This window comes from Salvelinus fontinalis, chromosome 18 (assembly GCF_029448725.1).
Source record: "Salvelinus fontinalis isolate EN_2023a chromosome 18, ASM2944872v1, whole genome shotgun sequence".
Classification (NCBI taxonomy): Eukaryota; Metazoa; Chordata; class Actinopteri; order Salmoniformes; family Salmonidae; genus Salvelinus; species Salvelinus fontinalis.
This window is the reverse complement of record NC_074682.1, coordinates 15,470,626-15,486,378: the sequence shown is the minus strand read 5'-3', so window position 1 is coordinate 15,486,378 and position 15,753 is coordinate 15,470,626. Positions and strand designations below refer to the sequence as shown.

General features: G+C 44.4%; 1 protein-coding gene across 5 annotated transcripts; it reads right to left on the bottom strand.

Annotated features, from left to right (window-relative positions):
• Positions 1-1,759: 1,759 nt before the first annotated feature.
• Positions 1,760-15,340, bottom strand: LOC129815041 (host cell factor 1-like). 5 transcript variants are annotated; one of them, XM_055868340.1, is made up of 28 exons: positions 15,186-15,339; positions 13,830-14,024; positions 12,927-13,075; positions 12,620-12,780; positions 12,269-12,477; positions 12,073-12,157; positions 11,829-11,935; positions 11,434-11,613; positions 10,970-11,296; positions 10,637-10,785; positions 10,353-10,532; positions 9,978-10,202; positions 9,459-9,566; positions 9,136-9,352; positions 8,918-9,048; positions 8,413-8,551; positions 8,060-8,271; positions 7,569-7,904; positions 6,989-7,421; positions 6,768-6,904; positions 6,275-6,536; positions 5,831-6,124; positions 5,639-5,727; positions 5,404-5,538; positions 5,136-5,321; positions 4,687-4,984; positions 4,499-4,562; positions 1,760-4,367 (listed from the first exon to the last, which is right to left on the bottom strand). In XM_055868340.1, the coding sequence occupies exons 2-28, from the start codon at positions 14,017-14,019 to the stop codon at positions 4,328-4,330; spliced, it is 5,043 nt and encodes a 1,680-aa protein (XP_055724315.1). In that variant the 5' UTR covers positions 14,020-14,024; positions 15,186-15,339; the 3' UTR covers positions 1,760-4,327. The 5 variants fall into 5 exon arrangements, with proteins under 5 accessions (XP_055724315.1, XP_055724316.1, XP_055724312.1 ...); XM_055868341.1 differs by having other exon boundaries at positions 11,060-11,296; XM_055868337.1 differs by having other exon boundaries at positions 6,989-7,904; positions 15,186-15,340.
• Between the last annotated feature and the right edge of the window lie 413 nt (positions 15,341-15,753).

Genomic DNA, 15,753 nt, shown 5'->3' with positions numbered 1-15,753 from the left:
TGACAGAAGTAATTTTTCCAACAATCGTTTACAGACAGATTATTTCACTTATAATTCACTGTATCACAATTCCAGTGGGTCAGAAGTTTACATACACTAAGTTGACTGTGCCTTTAAACAGCTTGGAAAATTCCAGAAAATGACGTCATGGCTTTAGAAGCTTCTGATAGGCTAATTGACATCATTTGAGTAAATTGGAGGTGTACCTGTGGGTGTATTTCAAGGCCTATCTTTGAACTTCGTACCTCCTTGCTTGACATCATGGGAAAATCAAAAGAAATCAGCCAAGACCTCCACAAGTCTGGTTCATCCTTGGGAGAAATTTCCAAATGCCTGAAGGTACCACATTCATCTGTACAAACAATAGTACACAAGTATAAACACCGTGGGACCACGCAGCTGTCATACTGCTCAGGAAGGAAACGCTTTCTGTCTCCTAGAGATTAACATACTTTGGTGCAAAAAGTGCAAATCAATCCCAGAACAACAGCAAAGGACCTTGTAAAGATGCTGGAGGAAACAGGTACAAAATAAGCTATATCCACATTAAAACGAGTCCTATATCGACATAACCTGAAAGGCTGCTCAGCAAGGAAGAAGCCACCGCTCCATAAACCGCCATAAAAAAGCCAGACTGGGACATGGGGACAAAGATCCTACTTTTTGGAGAAATGTCCTCTGGTCTGATGAAACGAAAATAGAACAGTTTGGCCATAATAACCATTGTTATGTTTGGAGGAAAAAGGGGTATGCTTGCAAGCTGAAGAACACCATCCCAACCCGTGAAGCATGGAGGTGGCAGTATCATGTTGTGGGGGTGCTTTGCTACAGGAGGGACTGGTGTACTTCATCAAATTGGATGGCATCATGAGGAGGAAAATTACGTGGATATATTGAAGCAACAGCTCAAGACATCAGTCAGGAAGTTAAAGCTTGGTCGCAAATGGGTCTTCCAAATGGATAATGACCCCAAGCATACTTCCAAAGTTGTGACAAAGTGGCTTAAGGACAACAAAGTCAAGGTATTGGAGTGGCCATCACAAAGCCCTGACCTCAATCCTAGAAAATGTGTGGGCAGAACTGAAAAAGCGTGTGCGAGCAAGGAGGCCTACAAACCTGACTCAGTTACACCAGCTCTGTCAGCAGGAATGGGCCAAAATTCACCCAACTTATTGTGGGAAGCTTGTGGAAGGCTACCCAAAACATTTGACCAAAGTTAAACAATTTAAAGGCAATGTTACCAAATACTAATTGAGTGTATGTAAACTTCTAACCCACTGGGAATGTGATGAAAGAAATAAAAGCTGAAATAAATCATTCCCTCTACTATTATTCTGACATTTCACATTCTTAAAATAAAGTGGTGATCCTAACTGACCTAAAACAGGGAATTTTTACTTGGATTAAATGTCAGGAATTGTGAAAAACTGAGTTTAAATGTATTTGGCTAAGGTGTATGTAAACTTCCGACTTCAACTGTAGGTGCACAGTACTGTGAGGGAAGAGCCAAGGGGGACATTGATGTGGCAACGCCCTTTTCAAATGCAGCCAGGACAGCTTTTACAACAGGTGAGCGAGTCAGCGTTAGGTCTCTTTGGGGCTTGTAGTTGTGAAAGTGATGATGACTGCAACCACTAAGACTGATGTTTATTCAGTAGTTTATTATCCAAACTATGGCATAAAAAATGTATCCAACTTGGAATCACTGTGCATTATAGTGCTAGTGTATCAAACTATCCCATAATGACTGGAAATAATGTGATGTTTAACATGTTTATTTTGATGTTAAAAGATACATTACTCCCTACAGTACAAAAAACACACATCGGAAAATACAGGACAATTCCAGATAACCTGGAAACAGCCGGAAGAAATACACAAGTGTCAGTGCTAAGACCAGCACCTGCCCCAGTGTGGGAGGTAAAGTTCTGATAGACCTCGGCACTGTGCAAAAATAGTGACCCGGTAAAGGTACGGTGGAAGAAAAGGACACATTTGTATACCACATGGAAAGGAACAAACTCATTAAATGTCTTTTAGTTTTTTTTAGATCCTTCAGCTTATGGTCAAATTTAAGGCATTACTACTAAAATACACTGGTTGCATGCATTTCTAGTTTTGCTCAACAGACACTGACACGTACAAAATCATGGATGTATATGAAACAGGGGTTTCATTATAGAAATAAATCAAGACTATCTGGAGACTAAGGTGATGCCCAGAGAAGAAATTAAACCAAGGTGCAAGTACTACAATCTCAAGAGGTAACACATTCTCCCTTGACTTCACTTCTTCTCTGGTCATTTCCATTCTGAAAACTCTTTATTTCACCAACTACTGAATACAGTCATGTTCACTCCAAGATTTCCCTCTTTATAAACTCTGTGATTTATCCTGAAGACAAATGTTTCAGTAATGAACCTTGCTGTGTTTCAGACTTGCAAATCTGTTTAATAAATGCAAGTCATAGCAATTGAATCAGGGAGTTTTTTTTTTTTTACAAGTCAAGACACAAAAGGCAATTGAAAGATGACCAACATGTAAAAACATTTTGGTACAGGTAATTATAAAAAAATGCCCAGATGTTATTTTATTCTTGCTCTGGAAGAACTAATTAACAAGCGAGTCCAAACTCTGCCTATGCTTCTTCCTTCCCACCAAGACATCCCAATTTAAAAGGTATACCTTTCACAATTAACTTGCACACCTCACCTCTATAGTTGTTAAAAAAAAAAAAAATAAGAGCCTAAAAAAAGACATTTTAATTGGATTTGGTGGTTCCTTAACAGTATAAGGAAAGGAAATCTACCACTATCATTTTTCTGTCTAACACAGGGATCACCAACTCGATTAAGCCGCAGGCTGACTTTTTCTTGAGTGGATGGTCGGGAGGCCGGAATATAATTACAAAAAAATGTGTAGCCTGCAAATTGACCGAAAGAAGCCCAACCAGATATGACTAAAACAATAATTTCAAACCTTGCTTACATGTGTATACAATCACGTCTCTATTATGCATGGAAATACTTTGGAACAGATTTCCTAAATTAAAAGTCACTTAGAGCTGATTTCCTGATGTTTTTACAGCATTATGTCCAACAACAAAAATATATATTTTTTTTTGGGCGGGGGGCTAAACGTGGGCCGCCAGTTAGGGACACCTGTTCTAAAATAAATGTGCGGGGAAAGAGGGAAGGAATATGAGAACTGCTCAGATTTTTCTTCATTATTTTTCCATGTTTGGCATACACACAGTGATACAAGCATTGAAAGATGTAGTAAACAAAGTAAAAGCACTCCTCTCCCTGGGTCTGTTTCAAATTCCCTTCAGTCCTATTACATCTGGGGTCATAGTCAGAACAAATACAAAAGTCTTTATTTTTCATACCCTCTGATACAGCATACAACTGATCGAACCAGGATTTAAAAATATAGTGGCTACTTCAGCACTGCCACCCGTCTTCCCACCAACACTTGAAAACAATGGAGACGAACAATAGTAAACAAAACAAAAAAAGTAGTTGACGTTTTAAAAATGCAGTGACAAGGAAAAGCTTAAAAAAATACAAAAATAAACTACACAAATATCTTCTGCATCAGTGTTTGCTAATTTCTGGGGAAGATGTTTGCAAGATGTGTGTATGCTGCAAGTTTCAGTCCTAGAAAAGTCGGTCTCTCACTACAAATGTTTTCCTTCGATTCGTTGTCCTCTTCATAGCATCAGCCCTCAGTTCTCATCTCAGGGGAAAAGCACACTGATGAGATTACGAGGAGACTGGAGTCCAGTATGATATCTGAATCGATTGGTTTCTTAAATTAAGCACATTTCTCATTGAGGGAAAAATAACCCCTTTTGTTTGTTTTCCCATTTTGATTGTTCCTCCCATCTAAACTAACACCACCACTGCCTCCTGTTCAGCACATCCTCAAACTGTACATCAGCTCATGTAGTCTCTATACACTTCCCCCACCAAAAAAAATAACATTAAGCTCAGGCAGGCTCACAGCTTGCGAAGCTGTTAATGTTTCTCTACAATTGCTCAACTACTGAAAGTAGCCAAAAAGATGTAGAATAAAAGTAGCTATGGGGAAAAAAAGTTATGAAGTAAAAGCTATAATGTGCTTTTTTAAATTTGTGTTGCTCTAGAAATAGTGGGACAAATAGAAAAAGGGGTCTTGCCTACAGAACCATCTCTCTTATTGACTTCCATCTAGGGTTTCTGCTGCCATTTTGTTTATGTTGCTGGCTGGATGTAGGTTAACTTGAGGATGGAGGGATCAGTCTTCCTGGTCAAAAAGGACAGCGGGGGGTGTCATCTGTGTGATCTCACTGGTCCGTTCTTGCTTTCTTTTGACCAGCAACCTTACTGCAGGGGCAGACAGAAAGCAAAACATTTATTTAAGATAACTTGCCATTGTTGAGGAAATATTCATCCACAACCAGTTAGTGATGATAATGTGTGTGTGGAATGTAGGCTAGATGGAACCAGGTACTTACGCATCAGGCGAGGAAACTGGTCTTTTTGGGGCAGGTTTTGCCGAGGCTCCATCTTTGCTGGACTCTAAAAAGGGGAAAATCCATTAAAGAGAAACCGCACTTAAACACTTAAAAACAAGTACAACCATAATTATAGAGACGCTGCTCCATTTTGCTGAACAGCAGAATTTAAATTAAAGTTTACCCACCTTGCAGCCATCGGACTTGTGTGGCAGGGCCGTAGCCCTTCTCGTTGCGCGCAGCTATGCGGAAAATGATGGCGGGCTTGGTGGTGTAGTCTATGTGGGCATTGGAGAGGCTGGAGGACTGCACCAAGCAGGAGGGGTTGGGCCCACAGTACACCCGCATGAAGGCCAGCTGGGCTGGGGTGGAGGCCTTGGGCTCAGCTGTCTGGGTGCTCTGGATGGCTAGGTACACAGAGTACTCAATGATCTTCCCTGATGTCACCGAGGGAGGCTCCCAGGTGAGGTGGGCACCATCTGGGCTCTGAGAGGGAAAAGATAGAACCGTTGTTTTAACGCAAAAGCAGCAGAAAAACAATCCACATTCCATCAAGACTAGAAAAACTACAACCTCTGATTATTTGTCAAGGGTGCCCTAAAATAGTAATTGTTCTGTGACTAGTTTGCAGTTTTACCTTGCTGATTTTGATGGCACAAGGTGCTCCAGGGAAGCCTGGTAAACAAGTCTTAAAAGCAGATATCTCTGAGAAGGAACCACGACCACAAGCGTTGATGCCAGCGACACGGAACTTGTAGGCTGTGCCAGGCTGCAGCTCCATTTTCTTCATCTGGTTATAGTCTGGGATGGCGCCCGAGTCATCCTACAACACACACAGCGTTAGTGCTGCACTGAACTCTGATCTCGAAGCCATAAAAAGGCATGAATCCAGCTTTAAGGCTTACCTCTACTTGAGAATCGTCCTCTGGGATGAAGAAGTGCGTAACCACCATGTTTGTCACCTTGACGATGCCAACGTCAAACCACTGGTTCTCTTTTTTGACAAGAGTCTTGATAGGGGCTGGTTGAGGGTTTAGCTTCTGTATATGACCGTGACATAAAAGGGAGTTGAATGGCACAACATGCTTTAACATTCCTCTCAAATTCTGATCAAACAGGCAGGACATTATGGGTACTCACCCCACCCTCAATGCCATTGGCCACCTCTGCTACAGCAGCTTGCAGCTTGGCTGGACTGGCAACAGCCAATGTGCTTGAGGGGGCCAGGGCTGCAAGGGGACAAGAGGGAGAAGTCAATTTAAGACCTGGTGAAACACTATTAGTAAGAACAAAGAATTATACTCCTAAAAGAGAATTTAAAGAAATACTTACTCTCAGTGGATGTCCTCGGCAGCGGTGATGCCACAGCGCTGGAGACAGCTGCAGCCATCTCGGGGTGCCCGTTGCTCTCAGACGCAGGGTCGTTGAGGCTGTCTGCGGGGGCAAGGCCCTCAGTGGGTAGGGCCTGGGCGTTTCCTTGCTGCTGGGCCTGAGCCTGGGCCTGGGCCTGAGCCTGGGCCTCCTGGAGTTGGTGCTGCTGCTGGACCAAGGCTGCCAACTCCTGCTGGGTCAGGACGATGGGGATTGTGATGGCCTGCTGTCCGGTCGAGCCAGAATCACCCTCGTCTATGCATGCAGGGAAACGCAGTTTGATTGTGAGATTGTTGCAGTTGGGGAGCGGTTGTCTTCACACACATTTAAAGTCTTGAGATGAATCCATTATCATTTACCAACAATTGGCTGGTAATACACTGCCAATCTGAGGGCCAAACTTACTCATGACTGCCTGCTGTGCTGCCTGGAGGACTGCCTGAATGGCCAGGGCCTGGGCCTCCTCTGTGGCTGCAGCCTGCGCCGCTGCCTCCACCGCTGCGGTCACAGCCAGCTCCTCTGCAGACAAACCTGTCCCCATCTGTCCCTCTGCCACCTCCGGGGACAGCCCAGTCTCCATAGCTGTCTCTCCCCCCTCCGTGGCCGCGTCTGTCTGCATAGGCTCTTCTGTGGAACCTGCTGCACCCTCAGTGATCGACAAAATGGACTGGAGATAAGGGTAGAAATGAATGAGTGCAAATTCTCAAAATGGACAAGATGCATGAATTATTTCCATATACATTCTATTGATTTTGGGCATTAGTTGCTGATAATTTGCCTAACCATGCCAGTGAGTCATTTTGAACTAAACTCTTAGCATAACAATTGTGGAATTGCTAGTGTATCAGTAGAGTATAGACTGGCAAAGCATTGTTAGTTCAGTTAGGGGTTTCTTTACAGGTACTGAGGGCCCCGGGGCTGGTGTGGACTGGGTCACAGTAGTGATGGCTCTGCTCTGGATGGTGGCTGGGGTTGTTTCTGATGCAGTGGTGGAAGGAGTCTCTGTACTGCTGGTGGCACTGTCTGCTCCATCTGCTGTAGGACACACATGGCATGAAATATAGCCTTAAACATCAAAATAAAACCATTTAAAAAAAAGTTTGTATTCTAACGCTATACCTGTGGCAGTAGTTGCTGTGTTGGTGGTGCCAGTCTCGTGGGTTTCACAGGGGGGGTTGGAACACACCCTCTGCACCGTCCCTGTCTGGTTCCCGGCCATGTTTGAGCTGGCCTGGGACGGGGTGTTGGTGGTCCCAGTTTCGTGGGTCTCGCAGGGTGGGTTTGAGCACACCCTCTGCACAGTGCCAGTCTGCCCATTACCCATGCTGGACAAGGACTGAGTGGCAGTGTTGGTTGTGCCTGTTTCATGTGTCTCGCAGGGTGGGTTTAAGCACACCGTAGAGCCCACGGCTGGCTTGGGACTCTGCACAGTTCCGGTCTGGGCTGAGCCCATATTGGAGCATGCCGTGGTGGGGGTGAATGTGGTGTCGGTGCTCAGGTTCTCTGGTCCCTGGTTGCCTGTGGCGGTTCCGGAGGAAGAAGAGGTGGACGTCTGAGGGGGAGAGGACAGAGATGGGGGATGAGAGGATGAGCTACTCTGGACAGTGCCCACTTGGTTAGACCCCATGATGGAGTGGGCGATGGTTGAGGTGTTAGTGGTGCCCGTCTCGTGGGTCTCTGATGGAGGGCTTGTACACACCCTCATTGCCCCGCCCATGTCAGTGGAGGCGGTCGTTGCAGTGTTGGTGGTGCCCGTCTCGTGGGTCTCACAAGGGGGGTTGGAGCAGACCCTCTGCACCCCACCTATATCGGAGGAGGCTGTGGTTGCGGTGTTGGTGGTTCCTGTTTCGTGGGTCTCACAGGGGGGGTTGGAGCAGACCATGGTGACAGTGCCAGGGGCATCCCCAACCTCAGTGGAAGAGGGCTGCTCAGAGGTGGGGGAGGCCAGGAAGGACACAGGCAGGTCCTGCACTGGCTGGGCCTCAACCCCACTGGGGGTGGTGATGAGAGTCACCTGGGTTGGCTGGTTTGCCGACTGCAACGAGAGCACATCCGGTATTGATTATGACGGAGAAAACTCAATCAAAAAGTTCTCCACATTGTGCAGCATGACATTTCATGTTCCAATTCTCAAGAACATAAATCGGAGCTATAGCTACATATCTGTATTAAGAATAGCAGTCGACTTACCATGGTGGAAGTGGAAAGGGTAGTAGCTGTGGTCAGACTGGTCTGGGCTGCTGACACAGTGATGGCAGTGGGGTTGATAACTTGGCTGGACAGGGTGGCGATGGTTCCCAGGGTGGTGATTGGAGTTGCCAGAGAAGCATTGGCACTGGCTACAATGCTCCCTGCCAGACTGGAGGAGACTGTCCCTGTGACAGTCCCCAGGGTGGTGACACCTAGGGGAACGAACAAAGCACTAACTCAACAAGGGGCAGACAGCTGGAACTATGCTAAAAAAAAAAAAAAAAAAAAGTAACCGCATACTTATGAATTGAACAGATGGCACCTGCTTGTAATTATGAAAATGTTATCCATACCAGTTGTTCCCTTGACGACCAGTGTAGTTATATTGGGCTTGACAGAAGACATCGTGACCGGGGTGACGAGTCGGACTCCACCCATGGGTACAGTGCGCAGAATGGTGCCAGGTTGGCCCGGAGCTCCCTTCAAAACCACCTACAAAAACCAAGAAGGAGGTAAAATAATATAATTGAGAAGCTAGGGGGCACTATTACACTCATCCACTGGGGCAAGACATTTGATACAGCCAAATGTACAGTATTAGTAGCACTAATCAACAGAGAAGATTCAAATATAGTCCCCAGAGGTATGCATGCATTTCAACTGCTCCAAACACTGCTGTACTTAGCTGTATGGTATTTATCAAATATAAAATGCCATGTGACATTTAAAAGTTAAGGCACCAATGTCAAAACTGAAACATCTCAAATTGTTTCACATAGCCTATAAATACTATGCATAAACATATCATATATGCATTTTCTACAAGAGGTTGTAAGGGTCATCATTTCTGTTAGGTACCTGTGTCAGCCCTTGCTGGCCAGTTGCAGTGCCAAGCTTGGGCATGGTAGTGATGATTTTGCCTGGAGTGCCAGTGGTCATCATCTTGGTGGTGATGATGGTATAGGGCGTCTTCCCTGTGCTGCTGGTCACTGTTAGCAAAAAAACAAACTGTCAACATATGGTCCTCTTGTATTGTGCTGAATTGTCCCTGAAACATGAAGCCAGTGGGTTCTGACCTGTTGCTCCAGGCTGGGTCATAATAGCAGACATAGGGATGGTCTTGATGATGGTGGTGCCCTGTTTGGTTGTGGTGGGCGACATGCCGCTGATGTTCAGGATGGTCGGTTTGTTCCCTGTTCCTCCCGCCTGGGATGTGGTGATGATGGTGGTGGGCTTGCCATCTGCTGAAGTCACCAGCTTCAGTATGGTGCCGGCAGGGAGAGAACCCTTGGTCTATGGGAGACAAAGTGGATTATGAACATGATCAACTGAAAGCAGGCTGAGCCTGTCCGTGGAGTTTTAGCTACCTCCTTTTCCTGCTCTCATGCAGATAGCTGACCTGTATGAGCTGTGTGAGAGGGTTAGTGGAAGCCTGGCCTGTAACAGCCGATGTCTGCACTGGCTTGGTTTGTACCACAGACATCATCTTGCCAAGGTTGGAGATCTGCTGACATAGGAGAGAGACTCAAGTTTATGAGTCATCAGAAAACATCACAGTATTTGGCGTCAGGAGATCAGTGTCATGTGGACAACTGAACTGAGTACGGCTGAACTGTGAGTACAGCCAATCTAACTGACCCTGACAGTCATGCAGATCTATGAACTCAAGCTGTTCCTTATCTTGGAGGTTTCCACAGCCACATCTTCTATCACGGGTTCATGCCTAGGCCATATAAGATTCATCTGATACGGGTGGGGGACAAACAAAAAAACTGCCCAAAGTGGGAAACTATTTCTCAGTTCACAGCATGCATATCAAATTCTTAAGTGGGATCTTGTATAAGGAGAGACATTTCTCACAAACTTCTGCCTGTATTCCCTCCCCTCCATGTCCTGTAAGACTGTCTAGTTCTCTCACCAAAGTGCCGCTGCCTCCCATTGTGAGGGGGCTCTTGACCAGGGTGATGGTCTTGGTGACTCCTCCCACCATGGTGGTAACCACCTGGTGTTGCTGGGCTACGGTAACCGTGCCCGACTTGTGCACAGTGATGATGGGTCTGTTGGGCGAGTTGGGTGACGATACGGTCGCTGTGCCCAACTGAGCTGCAGCTGTCTTCAGCATGCGAGTGGCTGGGTTACTAACCTGGAAGTAGAAAATACAAAATGTGTTAAGGGTGTAAATTCTAAACTGGGCCATGACAGCAACTACCTGACAAACCCATACATTCTGCCATTGAGTTTCATTTTTTTTTTTTTTTTTACAGACTGATATTGTACCACGAGAGGGCCTTACCATGAGAGGAGATGCCATTTTGACTGTGGTGGAGCCAGGGGAGACAGCCATGGTTTTGACAAGGGTGGCACCTGCTGGAATGTTGAGTACAGTGCTTGAAGAGGGTGGGATCTTTTGTGTGGCTGCTGCAGCTGCAGCCAAAGCTGCCATGCCACTCATCTGAGGGCTGCTGCCGACTGGCTAAAAGGAAAACAAACAGTCCTGAGTGAGACAATACTCTTGGCATTACTCTCGAGACAACTTTTTATCCTTAAATAACAAAACCATTTCACAATTGTCCCTACTGTTCCTTGGGCGGTCTGAGCAGGAACAACCATGCGAACTCCTGGAAGAAGTGATGTCACAGTGACAGGGGATTTCCCAGCCTGGTTGGGTCGCACAGTGACAAGGGAGGTACCCGTGCCAGACGGAGGCGCTGCAACCTTCAAGATAGCTGTCAAAACAACAGAAAATCTGCTCAGTATATAGAGCCTTCGAGGTCTGCTTTTTACATACCATTTGGTATACGGTTATCGAAATACAAAGGACTGTAAAAATGAACAATGAAAACTGTGACAATAGTACATAAAATGGTACAAACAACCTCCACTGAACAAGTAGGACATACATGGTTTTACCTGGCCCACAAGCTGTGGAGGCAGCCAGTGGGCTTCTGGACATGTTGGGAAGGATAGTAGGGGAGGAAGCCTGGGGCACAATAGTGATACCTGTGTGTGGTAGGTTCTGAGCAGAGGGAGCAGCTGTGGCTGGGCTCTTAGGCAAGTTCCCTTGCAGAGAGGTGGCGGCATTGAGGGCCTGCGAGGTCACAGCAGTGGCAGCTGGAATGTCGTACTTTTGTAGCTGCAGCAGATAGGTGTCTGCGGTGGACACAGCGCCCCAGCTTACCTCCAGGGAGTTGGTGTTGGCACGGACTAGCTGCACTCTCGAGGGAGCGTGTGGCCTTTCTGTAACCAAAACATAAAATGGTCACATTTCTTATAAGCAATCAACAGAAGCAAAGAAAGCCTCGCCAAGAGCACAGTTGAGCAAATACTGTGGGCTTGCTTTACCAGAGTAAATGAGCAAATAGGAGTTGACTCACCTGTTTCAAGGTACCAGAGGTCTTTACAGCAGACTTGGTTGTTCCATGCTTTACGGTAACCGTCACGGCCACTCCAGACATACAATCTAGAGTTGATGGCCACAGAGCAATGTCCTGCCCGGGCCCTTGGGATATTGTCCTCCAGAGTATCCATCACCACTGATTCCCAGGCCATGGAGTCTGGGGAAAAAGAAACATGAGGTTTACATTTTATTTTTTGACAGTAATATAACTTGACCACCAGGTGACACTGCCATTTACCAATGAATGTTCACTCAGACTGAGTTTGTTGGAGTCGATCAATTCATAATACACAAATCAAATCTAGAGAAACAATCAGTGTGTAAGGTTTAATGCAAGTAGCAGCACCAATAACAGAAAACGGAGAGACGAACCGAGATTTAGGCAGGCCAGTGTGTTTGTGCACTTCCATTCCTTCTCATGTGTGGCCACCTTCACATCATCCATAACCAGGGGAACCCATCCCCCAAACACAAACATCCTACAATGAGGTAGACAAAGAGATGAGAATCAAGCAGTCATCATAAATAGGCTACTGCTAAGAGATTTAACCGATTGTTATTCCAGAGATCTAAATGATCATAATAGAATTTTAACAGGTATTCAGGGAGATCTCACTTGTTTGTGATGGTGGTGGCAGAGTGAAGACTCCTGGGCAGAGGTGCTGTGCCATTCACTGATGGCTTAGTCCAGGTCAGGGTGTCTGCAGACAAAGCAAGATATTTAGATAAGACCGACTACTGATTTATGCGAATAAAAGACAAAGAGTGATTATATACAATAATATGGTAATACTGTTAACTCAGGAGCCTACCGATGTCAAGGGTCCATAGATCTCCCAGACGACAGCCACTCATCCCTCCATAGATGATCAGGCGAGATTTCTTGCTGTCCTTTTCTGTGTACACTACGGCAGTGTGGCTCTCGCGAGGAGGCGGCAAAACACCATAAGTAATTGGTATATCCCAGCCCACAACACTGGAGCCAGCACGAAGCTCCAGGGTGTACAGATCATTTAGGTATCTAGTTACAAAATAGAGATTTCAGTCAGAAAGTATTTCTATGTTGCTTACTACAAACTATCTGTTTGCTTCCATTCCACAGCATCATTTATCCCGTTACCCCACTGGTCACATTTCACGTCTCCTTCTTAAGGCATCTGTACCTGGGGATGTTGTTTTTGGGGTCCTCGCTGTCATTAGCCAGTCCTCCAAACAAGTAGCACTTGTTACCCACCAGCGAGAAACTGTGACCAAGTCGAGGACATGGAGGTGGGCCGTTTTTGGGAGTCTTAGCTTTCAACTTTTTCCATTCCCATCTACTGGCCTGAACAAAAAAAGCATATGCAAAAGATGATAGCATGCTGTAATCCATTAATCATAATCTATTTATAAGTACTTAAGCTGCCATTTTACCCCTGGCTTTAGCTCTACCGATGTTATAGCAAGAATGTGGTGTGAGCATTCCATTACCTGTAGCTCATAGAGATCATTGCTGTATTTTCCATATTCCACCATTCCACCAAACACCAGAAGCCGGGTGCCATCACAAACAAAACCATATGCAGCACATCCAGGGGGAATATCACCACGAACCGCAGGGATAAACCATTGGTTTGTTGCTAGATTAAATAAATAGAGGTTAGTCTGTGTATAGACAGGTAGACAGTGTTGGGTGCTCAAGTGCTAGGTAGGCCTATGATGTGAAGCAAATGCTCTTTTGAGTAAACATTTACTCAAGCATGTTCCAAGTATCCGACAAATGTAGCCTGCATCTTCTTGTTTGAAAGTGTCACATGAGAAGTGTATGTTCTATGCATTGTACTTATATGTGCATAACCCAAAGTTTAAAAACATCAACTGAAATTTCAACTATAACGTCATTGCACTCCCATAAAAAAGTAACATAAAATAATAATAATTTAACACTTATAACTGTGCATGTTGACTACATAAGTCTTTCTTAGGACCACATGTTGAAAGAACTACATTTGTAACTCGGGACAATATCAGTACAGTGAACAGAAATTGAGTGCATCCAATAATTGAGTGTTCAAAACAGTGCTCCTGTCTTCCATTTTATTTTAGCGCGCCATTTTCATTTGTACGCTTTCAGTTCTTTGCCACCAGGCGGCGACAGTTTGTCAGGTAATGTCAGACTACATTTCTCTAAATCTGATCTCCAGCACACTACACAAAACAGGCTGCTAATCGTGACAACAGCGGGCGAATGCACCATATAGAGGGGCCATCGGATTAGAAGTCAAAAAGTATAGTAGAATGACGCATCTCCTACAGCAATTGCTAATATCAAATAAATTCGTGTATGGAGAGTTGGCAATATGCAGATTCGGCTGCATGGTGAAGTTATCTTACCTGTGTTGTAGACATGCAACTCATCCACAATTCCTTCATTTCCTCCTCCAAAAACAACCATCAATTCCTTTATAGCAACGGCTCTGTGACCATGTCTGGGCCGAGGGACAGGGCCAGACCATCCCAGTACCCGCTTCCATCGTGGCTGTAGAGTTGAACCAGTGGTCCCAGACACCATGGAACCAGTCATGTCCTCTTCAAAAAAAGAAAGATGGGTTGTTTAAACAAAAAAATGAGCGTTCCAAAGCAAGATTGATGACAAGTTATGATCAAGTCTATTGATACTTGCGAATTGAGGATAAAACTATGACAAATTGTGCAGAGTGAAAACTGCAGGTGCAATCGAATGTTGGGCCCAAACCCGATGCATTGAGAGCGTGCATTTGAAAAAAATAATATTGTATTTGTAAACTCCAGGGAAGTCGCCATTTTACTGACGTTTCGCAAAAAGGTAAAAAGCCGGCAATTATAATAATGAATTATGATACACCTAATAGCTACTCACTCTAAAAATAAAATGTATTCGACATCACAACTCAAAGCATAAAAGTTATATTGCACGTCCTTTGATTTTTTGGTACGTTTGCATCTTGCAGTTAAAGTTTTGAAGCAACCCTAAAGTGCCACTATGGGAGCCGCCATCTTGTATAACAGCCAAACAAACCTCCGCCAGTCTGAAAAATGGCGGAAGAGAAGACAAATGAAAGACATAACTTACGTGTGTTAAATTAATCTTTAACCTACTGCTTCAAGTATACTAGCCATATCCTACTACAGTCCTATTACTAAATATGTGGATGAAGTGTACCACTAATAATACACGCAAAGCATTTGCAATTAGACCCGTTTGTGGATTGCTATTTTCACGCTTCTCTGGGAGTCGCCATATTTGTCACATTCATTCAATCTATCGCCGCTTCTGCTTTCCATTACAATTGTATACATCTTTCAAGTGGGATCTAATGTAATTTCTCAGATGCACAATACCACGTGAAATCTGAAACTTTCACAACACATCAACTAGAAACCAGCGCATGCACTACAGAGTTATGGCTAATAGACTATCGTAGCCAGCAAACTCACAATGTTAGCATGGCAGGCTTATTAGCACCCCGTCATTTACCAAGTACATACAATAGTTAGATAAATATAAATGCATTATATAGCCAGTGTAATGTAATTCAATATGTAGCATTTCAAATAAAGTGTTGTTATTTATCATGCCGTCTCTGGAATCAGCCATCTTTTCGAAAATCGGCCTACTTTTAAGCTCCCTCAAGAAAAATGGCCGTACAGTTCGCCACAACAAAACACCTATATTTACCAAATCTGACGTCCATAATACATATTACTTACTTCTTTCGATGTACTATTTCCAATAAGACAATTTGGGTGTCTACTCATGAATCACTAGCCCAAATTCATTCGATTTGTGAAGAAGTATTCCCTCTCATGCCTGCCTGGAAGCTGCCATCTTCTTGATACCAAAAGGGGAGGAAAACAGCGATTTGGCGTCACCCAAAACAAACATGGCGACTGGTATAGAACCGCAATCAATTAATGCATATTGGACTTAGTTAAACGTGCGTTTTGACTTCAAAACAACCTACACAATTTAGTGTAATATCTTTGAAATGGGCATTTACATTTGGACATCAAATATTTAATTTAGTTCGTTGGAAGTTATCATAATTGCACGGGCTACATTGTCCCTTAATAAAGATGGCGATGCACACATATTTCAGTTTAGTACACGATTAAGCATATATAAGAGTTGTGCAATTTATGTTATCTAAATGACTTAAATAACAAAGTACATAATAAACTGGAATTATGAACATTTTGTTTTGGGGGACTTTACAGTCCCATTCAACACCCACTGCTAATTGCCACGCCCCCACTTTTAATAAAGCGACAGTGCGGT

What these genes read in the sequence shown, in the direction of transcription:
- LOC129815041 (XM_055868337.1), bottom strand. Translation starts at nt 14,019, where the DNA reads ATGACTGGTTCCATGGTGTCTGGGACCACTGGTTCAACTCTACAGCCA. An exon ending in CCCAAAAACAACATCCCCAG is followed by an intron (nt 12,478 to 12,619) that starts GTACAGATGCCT and finishes TTTTGTAACTAG; the next exon opens with ATACCTAAATGATCTGTACA. An exon ending in CTCAGACCGCCCAAGGAACA is followed by an intron (nt 10,533 to 10,636) that starts GTAGGGACAATT and finishes TTTTCCTTTTAG; the next exon opens with CCAGTCGGCAGCAGCCCTCA.